This window comes from Plectropomus leopardus, chromosome 6, assembly GCF_008729295.1.
Source record: "Plectropomus leopardus isolate mb chromosome 6, YSFRI_Pleo_2.0, whole genome shotgun sequence".
In the NCBI taxonomy this organism is placed as follows: domain Eukaryota; kingdom Metazoa; phylum Chordata; class Actinopteri; order Perciformes; family Serranidae; genus Plectropomus; species Plectropomus leopardus.
The window spans coordinates 7,998,021-8,020,401 of NC_056468.1; the positions used below are offsets into that span (position 1 = coordinate 7,998,021).

Below are 22,381 nucleotides of genomic sequence, written 5' to 3' on the forward strand. Positions count from 1 at the left end.
GATTACTGAAACGATTTCATTACACACAATAGCATTTCCATGACTTTTCCAAAACTCTCAATGATTTTTTATTAATTCCATGACTGACATTGCATGACTTTTCCCAATTTTCCATGATTGTAGGAACCCTGAAGATTACATTTCTGTACCTGGAAGTGGCTTTTGTTCCAGCCATCCTTGGTCAAAGCGTTTCTCAGCTCCTTATAACTCCACACCGTCTGAAGCACATGGGACGCCGCCTTGGTTTCACGAGCTGATTGGCTGAGGGGGCCACAAGAAAGAAGAAATAAATGAAGAAATAATACAGCCATTAAAGTCAGAAACCCCCCAAACAGTGACGGCTGGGTATACTAGCACACAAATCAATCTCTTTATTCAAAGACGTCGTGTCTCTGGAGCGGCTGCAGGGTCTAGTTTTTAATTCACAGCTAGATGAGTGCACATTTCCTTTCATTAGCTACCTCTGAGCCACCCGTATTAATTACATGTGGGTGGGGGTCTCACTTCAAAGAAAGCTAATCTCATGCGGGTGAGAGGAAATACAGCTATTTGGTCTTTGATTGAACTATGTATATTCACGCTCGCTGCAGTGACGCTCCGTCTGATCAATACTTCACCACACAAGGACGAGCTTCTGAAAAGTGCTCTTCATCTTAAATGAAAAGTGTGGTGCACACTCTTCTCTTTAGACTGATGAACACTGTGTGGATATTTGAGACACCTCTTGACAATATCTGCTTTTCTGTCAATATCTGATAGTTTGCATTCATTCGGCATTAGAGGAGCATCTACACTCACACTTTAAAAAGCAGCAGCTCCAGAGGCAGCCCCCTATAACAATGGCCTCCACTTCTGAAAGCCTCTTAATTAATGTGTGGTGAGTTGTGGTGTGTGTGCAGGCCATGGCTTGTTAGAGTATAGTATTATGGCAGCCAAGCTCGGGCCATTAGAGACACATTACATTATCCTCCATGAATACTAATATAAAGGCTCATGATGCAAATTGCATTCAAGGTCATGCTGCAATTATTACATGTACAATGGTATACATCCACACTTCTGCCATGGATTTATATGAATATAAATGTACAGTTAGTGCTTTGTTCACTGGCTGTTCACCTACAGTATGTAAATACACACAAAAAAGCAGCAGTCACCTACAATTCACTGAACACAGCAAGTATTTGAATAAACTATGCATTCTTTAGGCAACTTGTTTTGTGATAAAGGTTGAACAGTTTTGCCAGTGTTGCATGTATGATTTTGCATGTGCCAATTGGGGCTGCCTATGTGTAAAAAGTGATGTATTTATTCATTGAATTCTCAACAAAATCAATTTCCAAACATTAATGAATCCGAAGATGACTGGTTCAGATGCACGCAATCTAGAAATTAGGGCTGGACCCAAATATTTGGCTTTTCGAATATTCGTTAATTGGGTGGGTATTTGGTTTTCAATTTAGGGATTCAGATTTTCTTTTTTTATTGCAGGGGATAAATATCATGAAATTCTTTGTGAGAAAACAATAAATAATAAATGTATCCTAAATTGAGTGTGTCACTACATCCTGAAGAAGGCACAAGCCGATGCACATCATGTATTTTTAATGATTCTAGTCCTATGAATTAAAGACCTTTTATGCTTTTCCAACTGTCCTGAGTGCCTGGATCCGGTTCTTTTACACCACAGTTTTTTTGGTCATAAGTTCCTCCCTTTTTTTGAAGCATATCCTAAATCTTTTTGAAGATAGCATGTTCTGCTTCTGTTTCACAGGGCTTTTTCTGCTAATTGTAAGTAGCTTGGTTTTACGTTCGTAGGTCTATAATCATTTGTCAATGATAAAAAATTGTCACATGCTGTGTAATGTCACAAAAAATGCATAGAAAGGTCATTTAACCCAACACCTCTGGAGTTTGGAATGCCTTTAAACTCCAGAGTCCAGAAAATGCTACTCAGGGCAGCACTACAAGAAATCCTGACTCCTTACATGTTGAAAAGGAACATTAATATGTGATGTAAATCTTACCTGGTCCTGTTGATGGCGACTAGCTTCTCAATGGCCTGGGCCTGGACGAGGGAGCGGGCGTTTTCAGAGCTGTCAGTGACAATCTCGTGGATGGTGTTGAGAATGGCGACCACAGTGTCCTCCTCCAAGTTTTTGGCTGGCCGCTGCTGGCCGCTGGGCAGGTTGCTCACCAAGTCCCGCATGGCATAACTTCCTGTAAGGTGAAATCATTTTTAATGTTAGCAAGGTGACAGTTCTGGTAATAATTTAGCTATATGTTACCTATATACTTATTCATATTTATATTCATATTTTAACATGACTTAACATGTCATGTAGTACAGCACCGAGTCTTTTGAGTCTTGTGAGTCTTGTGAGTTGAGATAATTTCAGTTGTTTTGATGCTGACTGGATGTTTTTAGTGTGCAGTAAGCCCATTAGAAACACTCCAAGGCTTTAGAGCGGGCAGAGAAGTACTATTTGTTTTCATAGATTACTAGTCTCATTTAGTGCTATGTGGATATAATGATAGTTTCAGCAAATATTACACAGATTTGATTTTTTTTACAAAAGTCACCAACTGTAGCTTTAAGAGGTTATGATTTGGATAAAGCAAAAACAATAATGATCCACTGTATTTGTGTTGATCTGGAACACTTGTGATGAAACTTATATCAGTGTGTGTTATGTTGCTAATGGTTTGTACCGATCAGGTCCTTGTTGCGGCGGTCGATGGACAGGTTGCGCAGGGCGATGGCCACAGCTCGCACCACCTTGTCAGAGTCAGAGCGTAGCAGCTCCACCAGGATGGGAAGACCTTTCTCCTTACGCACCGTGGCTCGGATGTAGTTGGACCACTGGAGGGCAGACAGAGAACAGGGTGTGACTGCTTTTTATAATATCAAACCTTTAACCTTTAGTGTAAGCTGAGTGAGCACACGCTGTCAGCAGCGTCCTGTTTGACATTCATGCAGACCTACAGATTCCCACCTGGGAGCTGCCCAGCATAACCACACACCTTTTCATGTGACCACTGAGACAGCTCCACTGGAGGAGTCCAGGTCACCTCCATGAGGAACATTTCTGATATATGACTTCATGCTCTCTCTCTCTCTCTCTCTCTCTCTCTCTCACACACACACACACACACACACACACACACACACACACACACACACACACACACACACACACACAAAACCCAGACATGCACACACACCAAATCATTCATTCACTACAAGACAGCTCAGTGCTGCTCCTTGGGCTTGACTAATTCACAACATTCCACAGTGGGGCTCTGAATGGACATGTGATATAATTTGTCTTAATTTAAACATCAGTAGATTTTACTTCTCATTTTTTTGTAACATGAAACATTAAGTTTGACATAAAAGGGTTTATCTTCTAAGCGCTGGTACCCCAAGAGATGTAATTAAGCAGAGGACAGGCACAGCTGAACCAGCAGGTGGCAGTAGTAAGCTTTCAGAAAGGGGTCAACCCAGTCGCACAGAACAAAACAGAAGCAAAGAATGAGGAGGATTTTACAGAAGCAGCTCTGATATCCTCCCAGGAAGCAGGGACATGCTTTGTCCAGATATGACAGTGTGATGGGTTAGCGGCTCCACAGGTTCCTGAGCCTTGCTAGGCATTCTGATCAGCTCCAAAAGTAAAAAAAAAACCAAAAAAAAAAAAAACCAAAGGAAAGACCGATTTCTCTTCAAAATGCTCACCTGAGCTGAAAATCACTACTGCTGAATTATTAACAAGAAATTTGGGACCCAGGGGCTGAATCTAAAAAAAATATCAGGAATTTGGGTGTTTTTCCCACTCCAGGTAAAAAGGTTTCAGAGGACTCAAGGATGTTTACAGTCTGACACACGGGTGTTAAGAGAAGTGCTGCCGTGGACTGAATGCAGCCGGCCTGCTGAAAAACATAAGTGACCGTTCTTGCCCGAGGTGCTCCTCGTAAACTGGCATCCGACAACTAGCCTTCCCTGTTGATAATTCACTGCTGCCTGCGAGCCAGACAGCCTCTCAGCAGCTCCACAGCCGCTCTAATTGGAATAAATGTCTGAACTCGGCTCTGGAGGTTCTCACATCATCCATCATAAGAGGCAACATCTAACAGAGATGAAAGCTTCATGTACATTAGTTATCTAACCCTTATTTAGTCATGTAATCCCACTTAAATGGATGGTCGTGACCAAGAAAGGTAGCATCAGTGAAAAGATTGTGCTTGAGCTACCTGCTGGTTTGACTGCAATTCAGCTTACACGGTGGCTATATATTATGCAGAGAGTGCATCTACACCTTGTTAGTAACTCTAAATTCCTCTGTTTCCTTTTAAGTCCATCAGACTGTATTTTTTGCTCCAATCACATTTCAAGATATCTGCTGCTGAAAGGTCAGTGATGAGGACAGACGAAAGAATGCAATGTACGAGGAAAGAAATCTAAAAGTCAGACAGGACACTGTGTCTACGTGTTGCACCCTCCCCAACCCTAGACTCACGGTCCACTGTCCAGCGCTGAGATTTTGCAGAGCCCCGGCAGCAGCCTCCAGGGTGTTGTAGTTCTGACTCTCCGTCAGCAGAGATAGGTAGAGCCTCACCACTTCCGGCTGATACAGCAGCTCGAAGCCTGCAGGGAAATACAGAGAAAAAAAACACACTGGTTAGACTCCCTGGTAAGACAGACTGGCCAATTAGGCTGTGAAGGTACCGGTGGTACAGTGCTGAGGTTTATCTTGGACCACTGGGAGAGAACTTTGGCAAGAGGACATGGGGAAGAAGCTTGGGTTTACCATAATGTACAATGCCTCCGGTTACAGCAGGACAACCCTGACAAATGCCACAAAATGTGGGATGCAAATACAGTCTGTCCACTTGTTTTCACAATAGGCTGCAAGTGCTAGAACAGAGCCTTGTATCTTTCCTAAAGCGTTATGATTGAAAAAATACCTTTGTTATAAATGCGGAGAACACAAGGAGAAATTATTGACCCAACCAAACCCAGAGTATTTGAGAGGGAGGTTTATCTCGCTAGCACATAACACATTCCACCGCAGTCAATCATTAGGCCTCCCTCTGATGGAAACGTAATTACATTATCAGCTATTAGACAGAGCAGGCACAGGGAGAGACAGAGGCGTCGAATCACATCAAATCTAATTTATTCATCCGGGGTTTTTCTTATTTCGCACAAACAGGTTAGACGCTAAGTGCTTTACAAGGGATCAACAAGACGCGAGACGATTCATTTAAAAGGTACGGATCTGAGACCGAGGATGTTTCTTCTGTCAAGGTCATGTCTAGCTGCTCGCATCTCTGGAGGGAGTCATACATTTTTTATGGCGGGATGCATCACACTGCAGGAAGGGGAGACGTGTTGTCACATTTTAATAGCTTGAACAAAACAATGCTTTACAAGTTTGATGATCCTGAAGGCACATTTTTACGACTACGTGCAGGTTCATTTTAAAGCAATTCTACAAAGTGATCTTTTGTATACCAGCTACTCGTCCCGTGTTACATTGAATTTGTAAAGAAAACTTTGTTATTCTTACATGCCTCATTGGTGAACAAAGAATCCAAAAATGGGGGACATTTCTTAATGAACTGGAGTAAATGGGGTCTACGCTGAGCAACAGCTAAACAACATTGTTACTATTAAAAGCACCCAGGCCTGGTCAGCGACTGTGTGTGAGACTGTTTACTCGAAAGTGTAAATACTAAGGATTTAGCGAAAAAGCATGTGTTTGGGATTGACTGAGCAGACTGAGATTGAGTTGAGAGTTAAGAAACTGATGTTTGGATGGAGTTTTGCTGTTGTTAAACGCAGAGCCCTATGACTCCATTAACATACCGTAGAGGCATGTGAGAAAAACAAAGTTTCTATCACGGATTCAACACAGGATGGGTAATTTACAACGGGTTGATCATTTTGTGGGTGAAGTATTCCTTTAAGAAGTAGTCTTATACAATTATCTTGAGATTATTTGCTCAGATACCAGGAACAATCTTAATCTATTGCAACAGTGAAAAGTGGATGTCTTTAGCGTAAGGAATCAAAACAAGTAAGGCCAGAGTGCTTCAACAGGGGGCACTATCTGCTATTACCCACTTAAGGCTTAAACAGACTTTTGCACTATGGATCACATGTTAGCTGATGCTTTAAAACTGGTGGCTAAAATCTCCTTTTACAGAAATAACATTTCACCAGCAGCTTCCTTCCTATCCGCTACAATAGCACACAAGCAATTTCAAGTCCTTCTTCTATCCCTCTAGGCTCAAATTAAAGAAACTGTAAGCCACTCTTTCTTCCCATGTGCTCGGAGACCAAAATTTCCAAGGTTCTATTTGAAAACCCCTGTATTATGTGGGCAGGGATATATAGTAACCCTATTTGATTGATGCGCAAGGGCTGACAAGGCCCTTAGTGCATTCTTTGAGATCTTTTTGTAGTATAAGTGTGACTTGGGTCAAAGTATAAAAGCATGAATCAAAACCCTGAAGAGGCCACTTTAAGGTCTCTTTTTTTTATTGACTTGTTTTTTTTTCAGCAGAACAAAAAGAAAACAGTGAAAGAGGAAAGAGTGTCATTTGTGTGTTTGAGAGGTACAACAAAAACACACAAACTGACATTTGTGCCTCCAAATCCACATCTCACACCCGTAATTTACAGAGAGCGGAAGCTGGGGCGCGCTCTGGGATTGCCAGATTCAGACATAGCTACATAGTTGTTAACACTCAAAAAGCAGGGTTTTCACCCCTGTGCCCCCCCCCAACACACACCCTAACATCATGCCAAGCCTGCTCCAGAGTGTGTGTGGGAGGAACTGCCAGGTGGGAAAGATGTTACTGTTGGTGCAGCTTGAGAAATCTCAAACTTCTTTTCAAAGAAGCAGCAGAAGCAGGAGCTGTCAAGCGCAAGACCCCTGGTTGTAACCAGGTGCAAAAACATGAATCACATCAATAGGTTTTCTCTGAGGGGGCGACGCAAGAGAGGAGAGTCTGCAAACCAGACACTCAGCAACATTCTGCATGCTCCTCATATTTCTGGGCCTACTGGGTGCACACTCAGCAAACTGGAGACCATCTTGCAGGCGGTCCTGTTGACAGACACTTCATCTCCGAGGCACATTCTCTGTGCACAAAATGTCAGCCCGTGTTGAACGTTTGTTGCCAAGTTGGCCTGCGCTCCAAAACTGCTTTTTCTAACAGTATTTTTGTAATATAATCTGCAAATCCACATTTCCTCCATCTTGTAATTCCTGGGGTCTTGGTCAGGCAACCAACTGAAGCGACTTATGAAATTGCCCTTTTACAAATGAAAGACTCAAGACAAAGACAAGATGTGCCGTTCAACAAAGGAGGATGAAAATGGAGGGAAATTCACTGGGCCTTTAAACTAATTCCTTTATCCTAAGTGGAATTTCTCGCTGTTGAGCCAGAGAATATCTCTGCCAGAGCCTTCACTCAGCGTCCTTAGCGAGGGTTTAATGTCAGCACAGAGAGCCTTAGGTCTTTCCTAAAAGCACAAGCCAGGTTGAGCTCTGTTGGCAACTGTATACTGCAGTTTTGTTGTCATCAGTCATCTCTTGCTAGCCTTTTGGCCTGCTAGTTGTCAGTTTGTTAGGCAGAATTACAATTCAGAGAGGAGATGAGCTGTCAGCGTGACATGACCATGGCGTTGCTCAGGGCAACCCACAGCCCTAAATTCTGTGACAGACTGCAAACATGATGAGATTATTTAAATATGGATATATCCAGTGGTGGAGTGTAAGCAAGCACTGAGCACAGAGTATACAATGTTTTCAAACATCACTGTCACATATCTTGTTATAGTCACATATACATGGTGCAGGCTCGGACACCAGTTTTGGATGAAGAATCCGGATCCTTAGCTAGAAGCGGACTTACCACAGTGGAAAAATACCTCCATTACTCCTAAAACAATTTGTCATAATTTATGGGATGATCACATGTTTTGTATGAAAAATATTTTTCTGCAAAGTAACAGCAGCTAAAGCTGTCAAATACAGGCAGTGGAACAGAAATGATAGATTATCTCAAAATGATTGTTCTTAAACACTGCATTATGTTCCATCGCTGCCAGCTGCCAAGTCAATGTTACAAAAATAGAAAAGAAATCTATAAGTGAATACATTATAGTCAAAGTAATGTTGCCAACTCCCTGTGGGCTGAGCCCAGCGTGTCTACTCCCCCTACTTGTGTGTTGGCTTGGCACCTTACAACACCCCTGCTGAGCTCTGCTACGTAACCCGTGCTGAGACACACACACACACACACACACACACACACACACACACACACACGCGCACACACACACACGCACGCGCACACACAGAGTCAAAAATGCATGCAAAAAGAAATGCTTAGGAGATCTAAGCACATCCCCAAATAAGGTCAATGGGGAGGAGCAGCAGGTTACTTTTCAAAGCAGAAGATGACAGTGGCAACTCCTGCAACTGAGGCGAAGCACAATTAGTGCCCTTTGCAGGGCTTTGTGGTGCTGCAGTGCGTGAAAACTGGGTTAGAAACAAAGTTAAGTCGAAGTGATTGAGTGATGCTCAGTGCAGAGCTATAGCATTAACTCGGTTCAAGGAGCTTCACTATTGGCTGCAATTAAAGCCAAGGTGTAGCGGTGTGACAGGCTGGTAAATGATAATGGATTAACTGATGGGCGAGGAGGGGATACACACACTCATACATGTATTGGAACATAATGAGGACTTTTCCGAAGGCTCACACACTCATAGAAACACCTCACTGACTCAATTCTCTCAGCCATCTGCCTTCCTCTAGAATAGTTGGCGGCATCCGTGCAGAACTGAACTGGATACACACCTTTGCCAACACCTCTGCACACACGCACACACACACACCCCCAAGCCCTCGCCCAGACATGTCAAAAAGTGATGTTCATCGATCCAGTCTAGCTACAACGCGTACAGGGTCTCTTCCTGCATCTACACGAGCACTGTGCTAGCTCCATTTATTTACTGCTCCACTTCCAGCACACAGCACTTCCCACGAATCAGAGGGACATGATGGCGTATCACTTTCTACAACTCATAGGGGAGTTTTACAGCGCTGTGAAAGGACTGGAGAGAGGTGGAGGAAGATAAAGAGAGTGGCAGATGGAGGAAAAAAAAGAAAACAAACCGCAGAAAATAAATAAATCCCTCCTATCTGTCAGACATTTTTCTGTAACAGCTTTTCGCTCTCGTGTAGCCATTCTATACTCACAGGAATAACTGAATATCACAGCCTCTGACCTTTGCAGTCCTGACTGTTGGTTAATCGAAATGCTGATGACATCCAGCACTGTAGAAGCTGTTAATCTCATTGTTCAGTTTCTCCAGGTAGAAACAGAGACACTGAAGACATGTTAAGAAAAAAAGGAGAAAATAAAGCATATGCTGACCACAGGGTCACATTCTCCCCCTGTGTAACACACATAAATAAATCAGGCCGCTCCAGTGGGAAAGCCTAAAGTTGTCGAGTCTCCACATGTGAAACTTGTGCACATTTAACCCTGCCAGCCACCCTTTTTATGTAAGAGCGTCTTTAAGCACAGGCGCATGGGAGAGCACTACGGTGCTAATGAAGATTTTTGCGGGGCAGAACCACAGCGGGGCCGTGGCTAAATCAGCACATCATTAAAAGTATTATGCCATCGGTATTATAATGGTCGTGGCTCTCTCCGGCTCATTAAAAACCAAAAGGTGAGCGGTGGAGCCACGTAAACAAAACAAGTAAATTGGCAAGGTTCGCAGGGGCACAAAAAATGCCTTCAGTGCTTCTGCCTTCAGTCAGTGTTTGCAAAGTCTGCTCATTTTCTTGGCCACGCTGCTTGGAAGAGCACCACATGGATGGAGTTGGACAGTGTCAGTTCTCCAGTGCATGGCAGATAATTAAATTGGACAGGCCATAATGCATGGAAATCAACTGTAAATGCAAGAAAACCAGCTCTGAGAAATGCAATGGGCCATATTATTTTTCTGAGTGCTTTTAATTGAGGAATACATGCAAATAAATCAGTTTAGGTGGTAACATATTTTAAGAATGGATGGCAGTATCCTTGGGGATGGGTGAAATTGATGCTGTCGATTCTAAACTGTATAAATGTGTCTAAAGTATTCCTGGAGGAGGTGACGCATTGGAATCTGAGTGTTGTCATTCCATTTGTATTCTGGAGATGCATCTTAATGTCAGGCGTGAATGTAATCAGGCCCCAGATACGAGATGCATGTTAATGCTGCTTATAAATCACAGAAAAGTGCACTTAATTGACTTTCAAATTCTACTTTCCGCTGCTCTTTCTGGTGTAATTTCTGCTGTGAACCACTGTGAAAATCAGCTACTCCGCGAAGGTTACACTGAACAAACACTCTTTTGCAAACACAATTTGACCCATGTCTGGTTCAGTTGATTTAAAACACGCAAGTGTCCTCATTCTAAACCGGAGGGAGAACATGTGATGGAGGCTTGCATTCCCTTTCTCTCTGCAGTCCTCCTGACAGACTCAGAGCCAAGCGGAGCCAAAACAGAGTTCACTGCCAGGCTGCAAAGGCCGTTCACCCCCCGGTCACCCCTTCACACTGACAGGATCCAGGAGTCAAAGCTGCATTTTCTCTTCTCACACCCAGCCACAGAATGGCATCTCAATGGGCAGCCCCGGGGCACCACATATTAGCATACCCACACGGTGGTTTGGCCTTAGTTTGTTGGATGTTGACAAAGAGAGGCAGAAGGTGGCAACAGGCCCATCTCTTGGACAGCTACCCATCAGCTTTGGGCCACAAACATGTCCTGGTGTGATGGGATGGTTTAATAGAGGGCAGAGGAAGCTGGGGAAAGAGACAGAGTGGAGAGATCTCTGAGGCACAAGGCGAATACGCAGCACAGACTCCTCCCTCCCTCTATCTTTGCCATTTCACAACAGGGGTCTTGCTCTAGCACTACCAAAAGTCTGGTCCATGAAAGCTCGTTTCCTACCATTTAACACAATAGGATCCTTTTCAGCAAGCTGCCTCTGCAGTGACAGGGGAGTACTTCCTCCTGCTGCGGGCTTTTAGTTCAGAGAGGACACATCAACACCGTTAGCAAAAACATGCTGACAAACCCGACACCAAATAAAACGTCCAAGCACTCCTTTCACAAAGTCCATCGGAAATGCTCCATCAACCCCTGAACTTCGGACAGAAACGCGGTGCCAGTGGGTCTCTCACTCTTGAGCCGTGGTTGTATTAGGTTTTCTGTGGCTCGCTCAAGAATGTGCCTCGCAGCAATCCGGCCTCTCAGTGGATCAACAGTGGTAATGCTCTGGTTGTTTGTTTCCAATGTTCCTCCTGCTAATGTAATAGTGTTTCAGGGCCTGAGGTGAAAGTGTTAGTTTATATTACAATCTCTGTCAGGTGGACATATTATTTCCCTTGGGATAAAAAACATGTTGACAAGATATGTCACTTTTCCACTTGTGTAGAGTATGAAAAAGCCTTTCATAACAAGCGATTCAACCTTGAAAGTAAACATCGACCAATGTTTAGACAGATAGTACAAATGGCCTGTGCACGAAGACACAAAGGCCACTTGTGAGGAATTTCCTCTCTCTGTGTTTTAAAGAGTAAACCAAGCGCTGCTAACTCCATGTTTAGCACAGGTAAAAGCTGCATGTCATGGATCCAGGTGCTTTTAGTTGGAAATAATAAGAAAATGGACTGGGGAGGAAAACAAGTCAATTCCATTTTCCAAGTTGTATTTACCACTTTGTTGGGCCAGTCATGTGCACTTAAATGTGAATTAGGAGATGTGTGACAGCACTTGGAAACAGCAATAACCAATTTTAGAGTCTGCTGAAGGCACAGATATAAAAGTATAGCTATGATAGTCAACATTACCAACATTAGTGTGTATCCTCCTGCTATTTCTTCCCAATTAGTGCCAACTCTCACACCGAATCCTTATGCCACATTCAAAGTATGTGAGTTATCATGATTGCAAGCTTCCGACTTAAATCTGAATACAATTTGTGTCAATATCCAAGTCCTTATTACTCCTGGAAAACCTTTTAAGATGCATAAAATGCAAAAAAAAAAACCAAGCCTCGTATTAGGCCCACATCGCTGATCAAGGTAATTTAACACTAATTTAATACAATTTCTAACCCTAACACAATCAACTCTGAATTCAAACAATGTGGCATATCCCTAGATGACGGATATGTATTATTTAGTATTCAACTTGTCCGCTGTATTTGTAACCATTTGTTTGCAAGTAATTTGTTTGTTTTGTATTATTACAGTTGATGTAAAAAAATATGTTTCTTTTTCTGTTTTGTTAGTGTTGTCAACATGGGTGTGTTTTGGATTAAAAACAAGAGTTGATAGAAAAACTAATGAACAAGGTTCAACTTTTCATCCAGACTGTGTTGACATGATGAAAGATTAAAGAAGGATTTTACTACTGGAGACATCATCTCTTCATAAAACTGGGCTGTTGGAAAAGACAATATTTTTTAAATTGATGCTATATAACCAGAGAAAAAGGACAGTGGCATTCAGTTGTGCTCAATAAGAAGAAAACCTACAACCACCAGAAATCACTGCACCACACCAGACCAATAAATGCTCCTGTTAGTGGATGACATAATGCAGGCTTGAGCATTTTGACACAGGAAATTTGGTAGCCAGCTGGTGACAAAGGACATTCTGTTACAGTAAAAAAGAACGATAAAACGTGTCTAAAAACATTTGAGGCAAAAACAAAGCGATCAGTAACAAATTCTTCGTTTTATTCACTTTTTTTTGGCCTCCATTTACAGAATACAGCATGTACGCCAGCCGCTTTCTGTTCACAAACTCTCGTAATATAGCTAAACCGTACACTAAAATATGTTTATAAAGACATTTTAGGAAAGAAATAGGTAACACAGTAACAGAATCTAGGTTGATATTTGATCAGTACTGCTTACCATTTGATCGGAGTTTAATCTTAGTTTCTCTATCTCTCGTTACTCTTTCTGTCCAAGGTTGTGGGCATATGAAAAAAGTACTACTGTAGTTCAAGCAACAGCTCTAAAGCAGAGATGAGAAGGGAGAAATGGGGGCTGATAAGATGGAGGGATGTTTACCACAGTTAATTTACACATACCACCTACATTGTTATGATACAAAGCTGGTTGAAAATGGGCAAAGTATTTGCCTAAGTAATTGCTTCTGTGAGAACTCTCCAGAGTTGTAAAAAACTGTGTCAGACTCCTATGAAGTGCTGTGCCATGTTTCGACATCTGGTAAGCCTTAACATGGATCATGTTGCTCAAACTGAATTTCTTGGCTTGAATTTCATGTCTCACATTAAGCAACAAGCTTACACCAAGGCAGCCCCTCTGCATTGTTATAACCCAGGGCTCATTTCAGTCTCAAATACCGCTGTCAAAACCTGCTAGGACAGTTGGAATCTCTAGTACACAAGGAAGCACAATGATATCCCACACTGCTATCTGTCTGGATGTGTCAATTCATGTCAGTAAGGTCAGATACTGCTCAGCTTTGGTGATCAGGCATTGCTATCTGAGAGGAAAATAATTTCACCAACACCACAAAAGAAAGAGAGAGAGAGAGAGAGAGATAGAGGAAGAAAATAAATCTTGAGATATCCGATGAGGTAAAAAACTTGCAAGTCATAAACATAGTAATCTTTCCAATGGCTACCTTCCATCCAAAATTATGTGACTGCAGCTTTGGAGTCCATCTTACACTGATTTACAGTTTACACACTCAGCCATGAAGCTGCACTTTCCATACTACATGCAACCACACGTTGCAGATGCATGTCTGGACTGTGTTATTAAGTCAGGTACAGATGGAGAACTGATACAGAGAAGCCTGCCGCTGTGCTGAGAACATTTATTTTCTCTTCCCGTTGCTCTTTTCTCTGTTTCTTCTTTCCTTTATCGCCTTCTCCCACCATCTCTTTCTTGTTCTCTCTCAGCCTGCCTCTCTCATGACCTCCTGCATCTTCACTGCAAACACAAAATGCAGAGAAACAATGCCAAAACTGCTCTACCTATTGATGTAGACAATATGTAGAGATGAAAGTGTGCACGGTGGTAATACTGGGGTTGCTATGGAAACCCCCTCTCCATTGCCACTAACAAATCTGTTCATCCGACATTGATGTGAGACAGTTGGGCGAGCAACAGCAAAAAAAGGAGTAAGGAACAAACTGCTTTTCAGTCTGCATATTACATAACAGCAACTTTCTCATTTAGGTGATGCACTTCATTCAAAGGCGATGAGTTGGAGGCAAATGGGCAACCAAAGTAGCTTTAAATGGAGACCTTTCTCAACCTTACCTACAATTCCCATGATTCCACAGGATCTGGTCAAAATTCTTGCCTGAGGACTACAATTAGTGGCCAAGCCCTGCTCGTGCTCCATTTAAGTTTGTATTTAGCAGAAAAGGCTCCCTTAGACGCTCAAGTGCTTCAGAGTGGAAAGCGTGTGTATCTGCTTTTGAGCGCATTAGTGAGTATGACGATGATGTGTGTGTGTGTTTAGTAAGAGTGTAGTTTGTTTCAGCATCACCTTGAGTGCCAGCTCTCTTTACCCAGGCAACTCACGTCCTCACTCAGACACAAACGAAACCAGAAACTCAAGCAACAGTAAGAGCCTGCCAGAGAGAAAGAGATAGAGAGGCAAGAATAGGCAGAGAGAGGAAGAGATAAAGATAAAGAGAAGGGGGGCACAGAGAAAAGCTGATGGGGGGCAGTGGACAACATTTCCTATTTCCTGTTTGGCAGTTTTAGTTGCTCACCTGAGCCTGAAAGGCTGAAAAACAAGCTTAAGTTGTCAGGGCGGTGTTGTGCTTTCACCACAGATTCCAGCGTACAGTTGATTCCTAACATGCTACATCTGACTGGGATTTCACCAAGAAAATGTGCATCAACAGAGGAAAGGAGGGAAGGAAATGCAAGTGACCAGGGAGCAGAAATGGATGGAATAATATAGTGGGTGAAGGAGTAAAGGGGAGGAAGGATAGAGAGAAGGAGGAAATCGTGACTGAGTGGATAAGAGCAGTGAATGTTGTGCGGTGGATGGGACAGCTTTCACGGTAAATAGTCCACAGAGATGCATAGATCATGTCAGGGCAACTCGACAGTAATAAGAGAGGAAATAATGGGGAAAAAAAGCCATCTACAATCTTCCAGAAAAAAAACTGAGGCACTGCAGCACAGGCTAAATGATGTATTCGACAGTTTGGGATGGGGGTTTGGAGGTTGGGTGTCCAAGCCTTCGGGAATAAGCCTAGATAATCCTGTGGACTGCTGGTGTGTGTGTGTGTGAGGGGGGTTAATAGAGATATGGCAGTGACTGGAACGAGGACTGAAGATAGAGGCCTTACTGAAGCAGATGTGGGGTAAAGGGGGGTGGGGGTGGTGGTAGAGACTGATTGGGGCCTGAGCCTGCAGCCTGGATGATGGAAAGGAATACAGCTTTAACACACGCACATACACAGACTAAAGCTGCACTAAAGCCTGTTCTTTCATTTTTGGTTTACAGTGTGACTTCACCCCCACTTCTGAGCCTAACTCCACACACAGCATAATTTTGAGAAATGTTAAAAAAGTGGGCAAAAAGCTAAGAAATAGGGGAAACATGTATGACGGAGAAGTTGATTAGAGGCCTTTAACAATCTTTTTTTTTATATACATTTCATGACGTAGATAACTCCCGATTGGTCGACTTTATGTCTGCACTGGCATGCAAGTTTTAGGGCTGATTTAAAAGAGCAGACGTGTTGAGTCATTTCAAACCAAGCGGCAACCTCCAGGGCTGAAAAATGAAGCCAACAAGGAAGTGGCAAAAACTGTAGTTCTTTAAATGGCGACTTGAGGCTCGCTCCAGAAATGAGTAAATCCCCATTGATCCCCCCATGATTCCTACCAGTTTGTCTGCCAATACTGTCCTCAGTCAGTCTTCATGGCTGTCATTTTTGTCATTTCGTTCACGACTCAAAAAACATTTAAGTGTGCAGAAACTCTTTAAAGCGGCTGGAACCAATAGTCAATATTTTTTGCCGATAACAAAACCTAAATACAGAGCTATTTTGCTACCAGAACGTGGTGCAGGTATTTGATGTTGATGCGGTGTGCATGGGGGAATAATAAGAGCAAAACTCTGCAGTTAAAGGATTTAGGAGGTGCTGGCAATGGATTAACATGTCCATTGACGGATAGACTGATTGATAAAAGGCCACAGGTTCAAAAATATATCATACACTGCCCTCATGAACAGCCTGTATTATCCACATTCCTATTCTCAAATGAATGACCTGTGATAGGATGTAATAAGAGTCTGTGTTTTTTTGTCTCAGTGGTAATTTGTTGTGTTTTTTAAAACTCTTTGTTTTGTCTCTAGAGGTCCTCCTGCTTTAGTTGCTCTGCTTTTGTTTTGTCTCCCTGTGTGTTAATTGGACTAAAAGCTTTCACCTGAGTTCATTTGTTGTTTTTTACACCTGTGCCTCCACATAGCCCCGGTACTGGCCAAACACCCACACAGGGGCCACTTACTGTGCCTAATCTGACCTCTCCTCAGGACTGTGTGGGTTCTCTGACTTTACTGTTGTTGTACCTATAGAAACCAGTAATCCCCACCATAGCTCCATCCAAGGCATTGAGCTGTGTGGGTGTGCAGGACCTTTAAGTTGCTCTGGCTGTTTCTGCTTGGGTCATTCTGCTAACACCAGGAGAGAGTGAGTATTTATAGAAGCAATATTTTTGTAAATCAACAGCAAAGGTGGGGAGTGTTGATGCAAAAGCTTCGCAACTCTATAAAACAAGATAAAATATGAGGAAATGTTCATGTTTTCTGGTTTTGTGTTGGCGGTATTTCCTCTATAATTCAGTCTAATTATAAGTGAAAAAAAACATCCTTAAGTCAACCTAGCTGCTGCACCACAGCCCCTAAACAAGTGCACCCTCCAGCTCCGGCTAGACTCTGCGTCTGGGATGCGTGATGACGGCCGTGATGGTGTTTGACGGCGGAGGGATTTCCTGTGTCTGGGTTGGTGTCAGCGCCCATCTCTCATTTAACGCTCCCTCCAGCCTCGTACCCCCCCCTTTGTGAAAGGGCACGCTAAAGTGTGATGGATACTCTGGATTAACTCTCGCCTTGGAGGATGACAGTCTATGCTTTTCTCCACAGATACACGCACACATACACACTGGCACACACACATGGAGGATGCTGTGGTCAATTTTCTCAGGTAATATTATCTCTCTCTGCAGCACCCTGACAAACAACAGCACCTCTAATAGCCACATAATACCACCCTCATGGTAAAGGGCACAGTGCACTGTCCATTGTGTGTGTGTGTGTGTGTGTGTGTGTGTGTGTGAGTGAGGATGTGTGTGTGTGTGCGCTTATAGGAGTCAAATGAAAGGCAGTGAGGATGAGATGAGTTGCCCCCGCCGGCTTAAATGAACCCATCGTCAAATCAAACGCACATTAAAATCCAAAATACTATGATTATAGACCAGTCAAACAGATTGGCTGTGGATGCTGAAAAAAACACTCACTGCCAAAAAAGCGTTTCATGTTGCCCTCTTCCCACTCACTCTTCGCGCTCTCCTACATAAATAGCAGCTTACATCTTTCTCCTTAGACTGTTTATACTTCCTTGTCTCTTCCTCATCTCTTTCATGGCTGTTGTACAGTCGCAGGGATGTTGTTAAAGTGCTGAGAATTTGACCTTTCTGCTCCTCTGCTTACTCGCTTACAAGGAGTGTGCAAATTCGATGTCGCATAGGATATAAGCATCAGTTAAATCCATAAAATATAATCTAAAGCATCATGCTTGCCTGATACATAAAGTAACTGTGAGTGATTTTATGCTGAGAGTAAAACCTCAGTGGAGGGACAGATGATTGGACGCCTGCCAGCACTGAACTCCTCTCTGCTCCATCTGACCCTCTCCTTCGAATGTATACAAGGACAGCAGTCCTCAGGGTGCATTTAGGCCCTCCTGTTTACAACAGTCTAGACTGTTTACGACCAATATTTCATCCACTGTTTACTAGTAACAGGACAGTGGCAAATTCTGGAAGGGGGTATTTTCCCCCCTTCACTAAGCCTGTGTTGTAGCTCCAGCGATGCCAGTCAGTGCGCCATTAATCTGCTTTTAATTAGATTAAAGCGTCTCTTGCAGAAACAGGAAGCAGCGCTCTTGTGCCTCGAACGGGGCCAAACAAAGGCTCCAATTGGCAAGTAAATCTCACTGCGCTTGCTCCGACTTCCCTGGAATCCTTCTTGTCTCATAATTATCACTTTGCTCCAACTGCTCAGGTTTTAGGGAGATGGGGGAGGCAAATGACATGGTTAATCATCTGAAGAGCCTGATGTTGGTGGCTACTGTGTATTCCCAGCACTCCCGGAGTTTTAGTTTTTCTTGGGTACGGAAAGTTTACACAACTTGAGAAACGGCTGATCAGTGCTATCGCACTGGGTGGAAGTCCTGTTAGGTTTGTGCACTGCCACAGAGGAAATGCTGGGAATTGGAGGCACACCATTATCCTTTACCAAACACAGGTGGATAAATGCTGCAATGCATCAATGTACACACAAACACACACACTAATCTGCAAGGACTTCATTCCACTAATGATGAGTAGAGCAGCCACTCTCAACGAGACCTCCTAGGAATAGCATTATTATGCAAACCTCTTTGTATTTCCAACAAAACACAAGGTGGTCCCACTTAAATAAACCTCTCGCTCCCTTCATTTATTTTTTACTCCTCCTAGCCTTATTATCACTCCTTTTCATCACTGCCTGTGTGAAACGGCTCATGAGAGGATGGTGGCAAGTTGAAAGGGGGGGACTGCAGTTGCTGAAACGTCAGCTGCAAGCCGCTGGCTATCCACATAATTAGTCCCTTTTTTCGGTGTTGTGCTTTGTTTTATTATCAACATGAAAGGAGGGAAAGTGACTGGCATGTGAGGAGTGTCTGGTTAGCTGTGGCCAGCTGAGCAGGCTCAGTGGCACACCCAAAAATTGGTGTGGCAGTGCAGGATTGGGTTCTAATCTCAGGTGAGGAGATGGGGGAGGGGTGAATGTTTAGCATCTGGAGCTTTTAACATGTTGGCATATGTATTTAACACATGACATCATACTTTACAGACAAATATGCACACTGTGGCCATGCTGTGTGACCAAGGTAACTGAGGTACTGCCAAACCTTTAAATTTTACTCAGAACTGTTTTCTAAACACGTCGGTCTTTCTCCATGTAAAGAAAAAGCTATGCGTCCCTCCACCATCAACCCACTCTATGGAGTGCCAAAAAGAAAAATAGGTCCAGGTGCTTCAAATGACATGTAGGTAAGATGCCTTTACACTTGACAATTCTAGCAATTCTGGATCAGATTACCACCACACATTCACTTCATGGCTTCTGTACAACCACAACTTTCAAAATCAAGTTGCTTTCCTTCTGTTGCTTTAATGTGACAGTAAGAAAGATGACAGACTTTAGCATCATTTTAGCTTTCATTACCAGAGGGGCAACTTTACAGGCTGCACAACGGCGTACTCTACCATTAATACGCTGGCATATTTTAACCCCTAAAATGGAGATTTTGAAAAAGCAGCTGACACAGTAACATGACACAGACACCAACGTTTGTTTCCTGATTGGGACTCATCGTACCACATTTACTTTAGATCTACTCCCAATGTATGATTTCCGCCGCCCACACAGTTCCATCATCCGTTCAAGCAAAGAAATCTCTGGTGTTATTTTTTACCATTTTGCTCTGTAGTCTTTTCTACAACTAAGCAACCAATCACAGATCTGCTTCCTGTTTACATCTGCACACGCACACCATGTGTACGCAAATGATCATATATGCCTTTTCAGGCATGTTAGTATGGATGGATATTATTTCTGAAAGTGCTAAAACATGCTTGTACGGAAAACACTTTCATTTTTAAAATGCTGTTTTGTTTGCGTGGAAAGCCCGAGATGCATGAAGGGAGTGTAAATCCTGTAATATAGCATCTGTGATTTGACTCACAGCCATCAATTATCTCCTGTTGCCACTTCGGGCATCCCTGTAAAAAGTTGTTTATTGCAGGAAACTGTATTACAAACTGGGTAGAAATTCCAGAGGAGCATGATTATGTCTAATGTTTTGGTTCTAGGTTCTTGTTTATATTTATTTATCCTTTATTTAACTAGCAGGTCTCCTGAGATACAGTCTCTCTTTTTGGTCTCTGTTTGTTTGTATCCATTTAGTGTTGCCTCTCCATATGAAGGTTACGGCAGAAAATGGAATGGAAATATATGAAACCAATTAGTCGCTCTTCACACCTCGTGATACACTGGCCTCCTTTTCTTGGAGGACAGACTTCCCTCTGGCGTGACAGCATCCAGTAAAATAAACTGTAGAGGTGATGCAACACACTGTATATTTGGCATAAGGAAGGCGTAATGCTGAGAGAAATGTGATGACTGAGGCTACAGAGAGACGGAGATTGATGTAAGGTGCCAGACAGTCTGGATCCAACCTTGTGTTGAGTGGACACTATGTGTCATGATAGAAGCTGAAAGTGAGAAAGTGTGTGAATGTGCGTTAGCATGTGTCGTATGAGTGCTGTATGTTTGTCTGCATGCTTTTTGTTTGTGTGCATGCTCTGTGTATGCAGTAAGACATTCGGGGTGCAGACATTCACGAGGCAGCCGTTGCCATTTGGGCTCTCACTTTGCTGTGAAATGTGACAGCAGGAAGTGAGGAAGAGGAGGTGACGGAGAGACGCAACTGAGTGGTGTGTTTATTCTGAACGGAAGAGTAAGTGATTCAACGATGTGGACAACACGCTGCAAGTTAGTATGAACTCAGCAAGGCCAGGGGTCACTATTATCTGGGTGTTGAATTCCACAGCCATGAAAATGGGGGACGCCTCTGAAATGCCGCTGCTTGGATTTCTGGATGGAGGGTAAATTATTCATGATATTCTGCTTAAACTTTGGATGTAAAGTAGACGCAGAACAGACCAAAACTTCCCCTCCCTTTGGGATCGTGCCGCTCAGAAGCAAACTTGGCAGCAGTTAATGACGCAAAGATGCTTTATCTTGAAAAATGGATCTGCTTGAACATATTTGCTCACTGCGGCAGGACGTTCGTCGTGCCTCCGGGCAAGACGACTGTTTTTCTTGCCGCAGCTTACGAGCCATGGAGATATTACAGCGAGGATTAGAAGAAACAGATTCATGCCACAGAGCCATTAAGTGAAATATTTCTCCTCCACAACAGCAATGAGGAAAAACAATGAAAGTGTAGCTCTGTCTTCCTTAATTCAATTGAGCCCCTGACTTTTCAGACTTCAAGAGCCGTGATGCATCAGAGACGGAGATGATTCTGATAGCAAAAACAGCCAGTGTTCATTACACCACAAATAAAGGCCTCCAGTGGGATGATATCAAAGAGGGTTATACAACGCAATACATAACAGACTGTACCAGTGTTGTTTGTCAATGCTAAGACCTCTCCACAAATTAAATGCTCAGCTTGCAAGACAAAGCAGTGAGACGCGTTACACAGTTGTCGTCTTGGTAAACGCTACAGTTTTATCAATTGCCCAGAGTGTGCAAGGCGAACAGAGCACAATAAATCTCCCAGGGATGGAGAGAGCACTGAAGTGGCAGAGAGCGAGAGAAATGAGAAATGGTGAGAGAGGAAGGAGGAGAAAGAGAGAGAGCAAAAGGGCAAAGTCATGGAAAGCACCGATGCTTTTCAAACACAAGGCCTTTATTGCTTCGTCAGATTGCCCTTGTTGTCAGATATGACTAATTAGCGCTACCTAATGCAGTTGTGATCAATCAGCCTCACTGGAAACTACAAGCAGTTTGACAAAAAGATCCATCATGGTGGGAATAAGCTCTGCCAGAGGAGACAGCACTCACCCACAAAGTTTCCAATTATTTCCTCATATTAAAAATATACTGGTGGTGCTGGCCAAGAGGTAGAAGGTGAAAGGCAATCAGGAGTTCACTGATGTGGATTTTTTTTTAAGCTGGCACCGTACGCATGTTTTTGATTAATATTACTTACACTGAGGGTTGGTTGATATATGAACTCCACATGGTCAGAAAGGAACTTTTCTACCCACAACCTGCATTTAAATTTTATTACAGGACTAGCTACACGGAACTAGGGATGGCAATATTGGTTATTTGTTCAGAAATTCACAGACCTGTTAGCATGACAGTAGACTCTTAGAGCCAATTAATGATCGGGCATCCAAGTGGCTGCACGGGCCCGTGTGACATAAATTTGATCATCTGCTCTA

At 43.0% G+C, this 22,381-nt stretch overlaps 1 protein-coding gene across 6 annotated transcripts in view; it reads right to left on the reverse strand.

The window, feature by feature from the left end:
• arvcfb (ARVCF delta catenin family member b) overlaps nt 1-22,381 on the reverse strand; it is a 128,175-nt gene that overhangs the window by 14,378 nt on the left and 91,416 nt on the right. For all 6 annotated transcript variants that reach the window (XM_042487462.1, XM_042487461.1, XM_042487459.1 and 3 more), the window contains 4 exons: nt 4,518-4,645; nt 2,713-2,863; nt 2,028-2,220; nt 150-261 (listed from right to left, as the gene is read on the reverse strand). In XM_042487462.1, the coding sequence (XP_042343396.1) occupies nt 150-261; nt 2,028-2,220; nt 2,713-2,863; nt 4,518-4,645 (584 nt within the window). The remainder of the gene's footprint in view (nt 1-149; nt 262-2,027; nt 2,221-2,712; nt 2,864-4,517; nt 4,646-22,381) is intronic.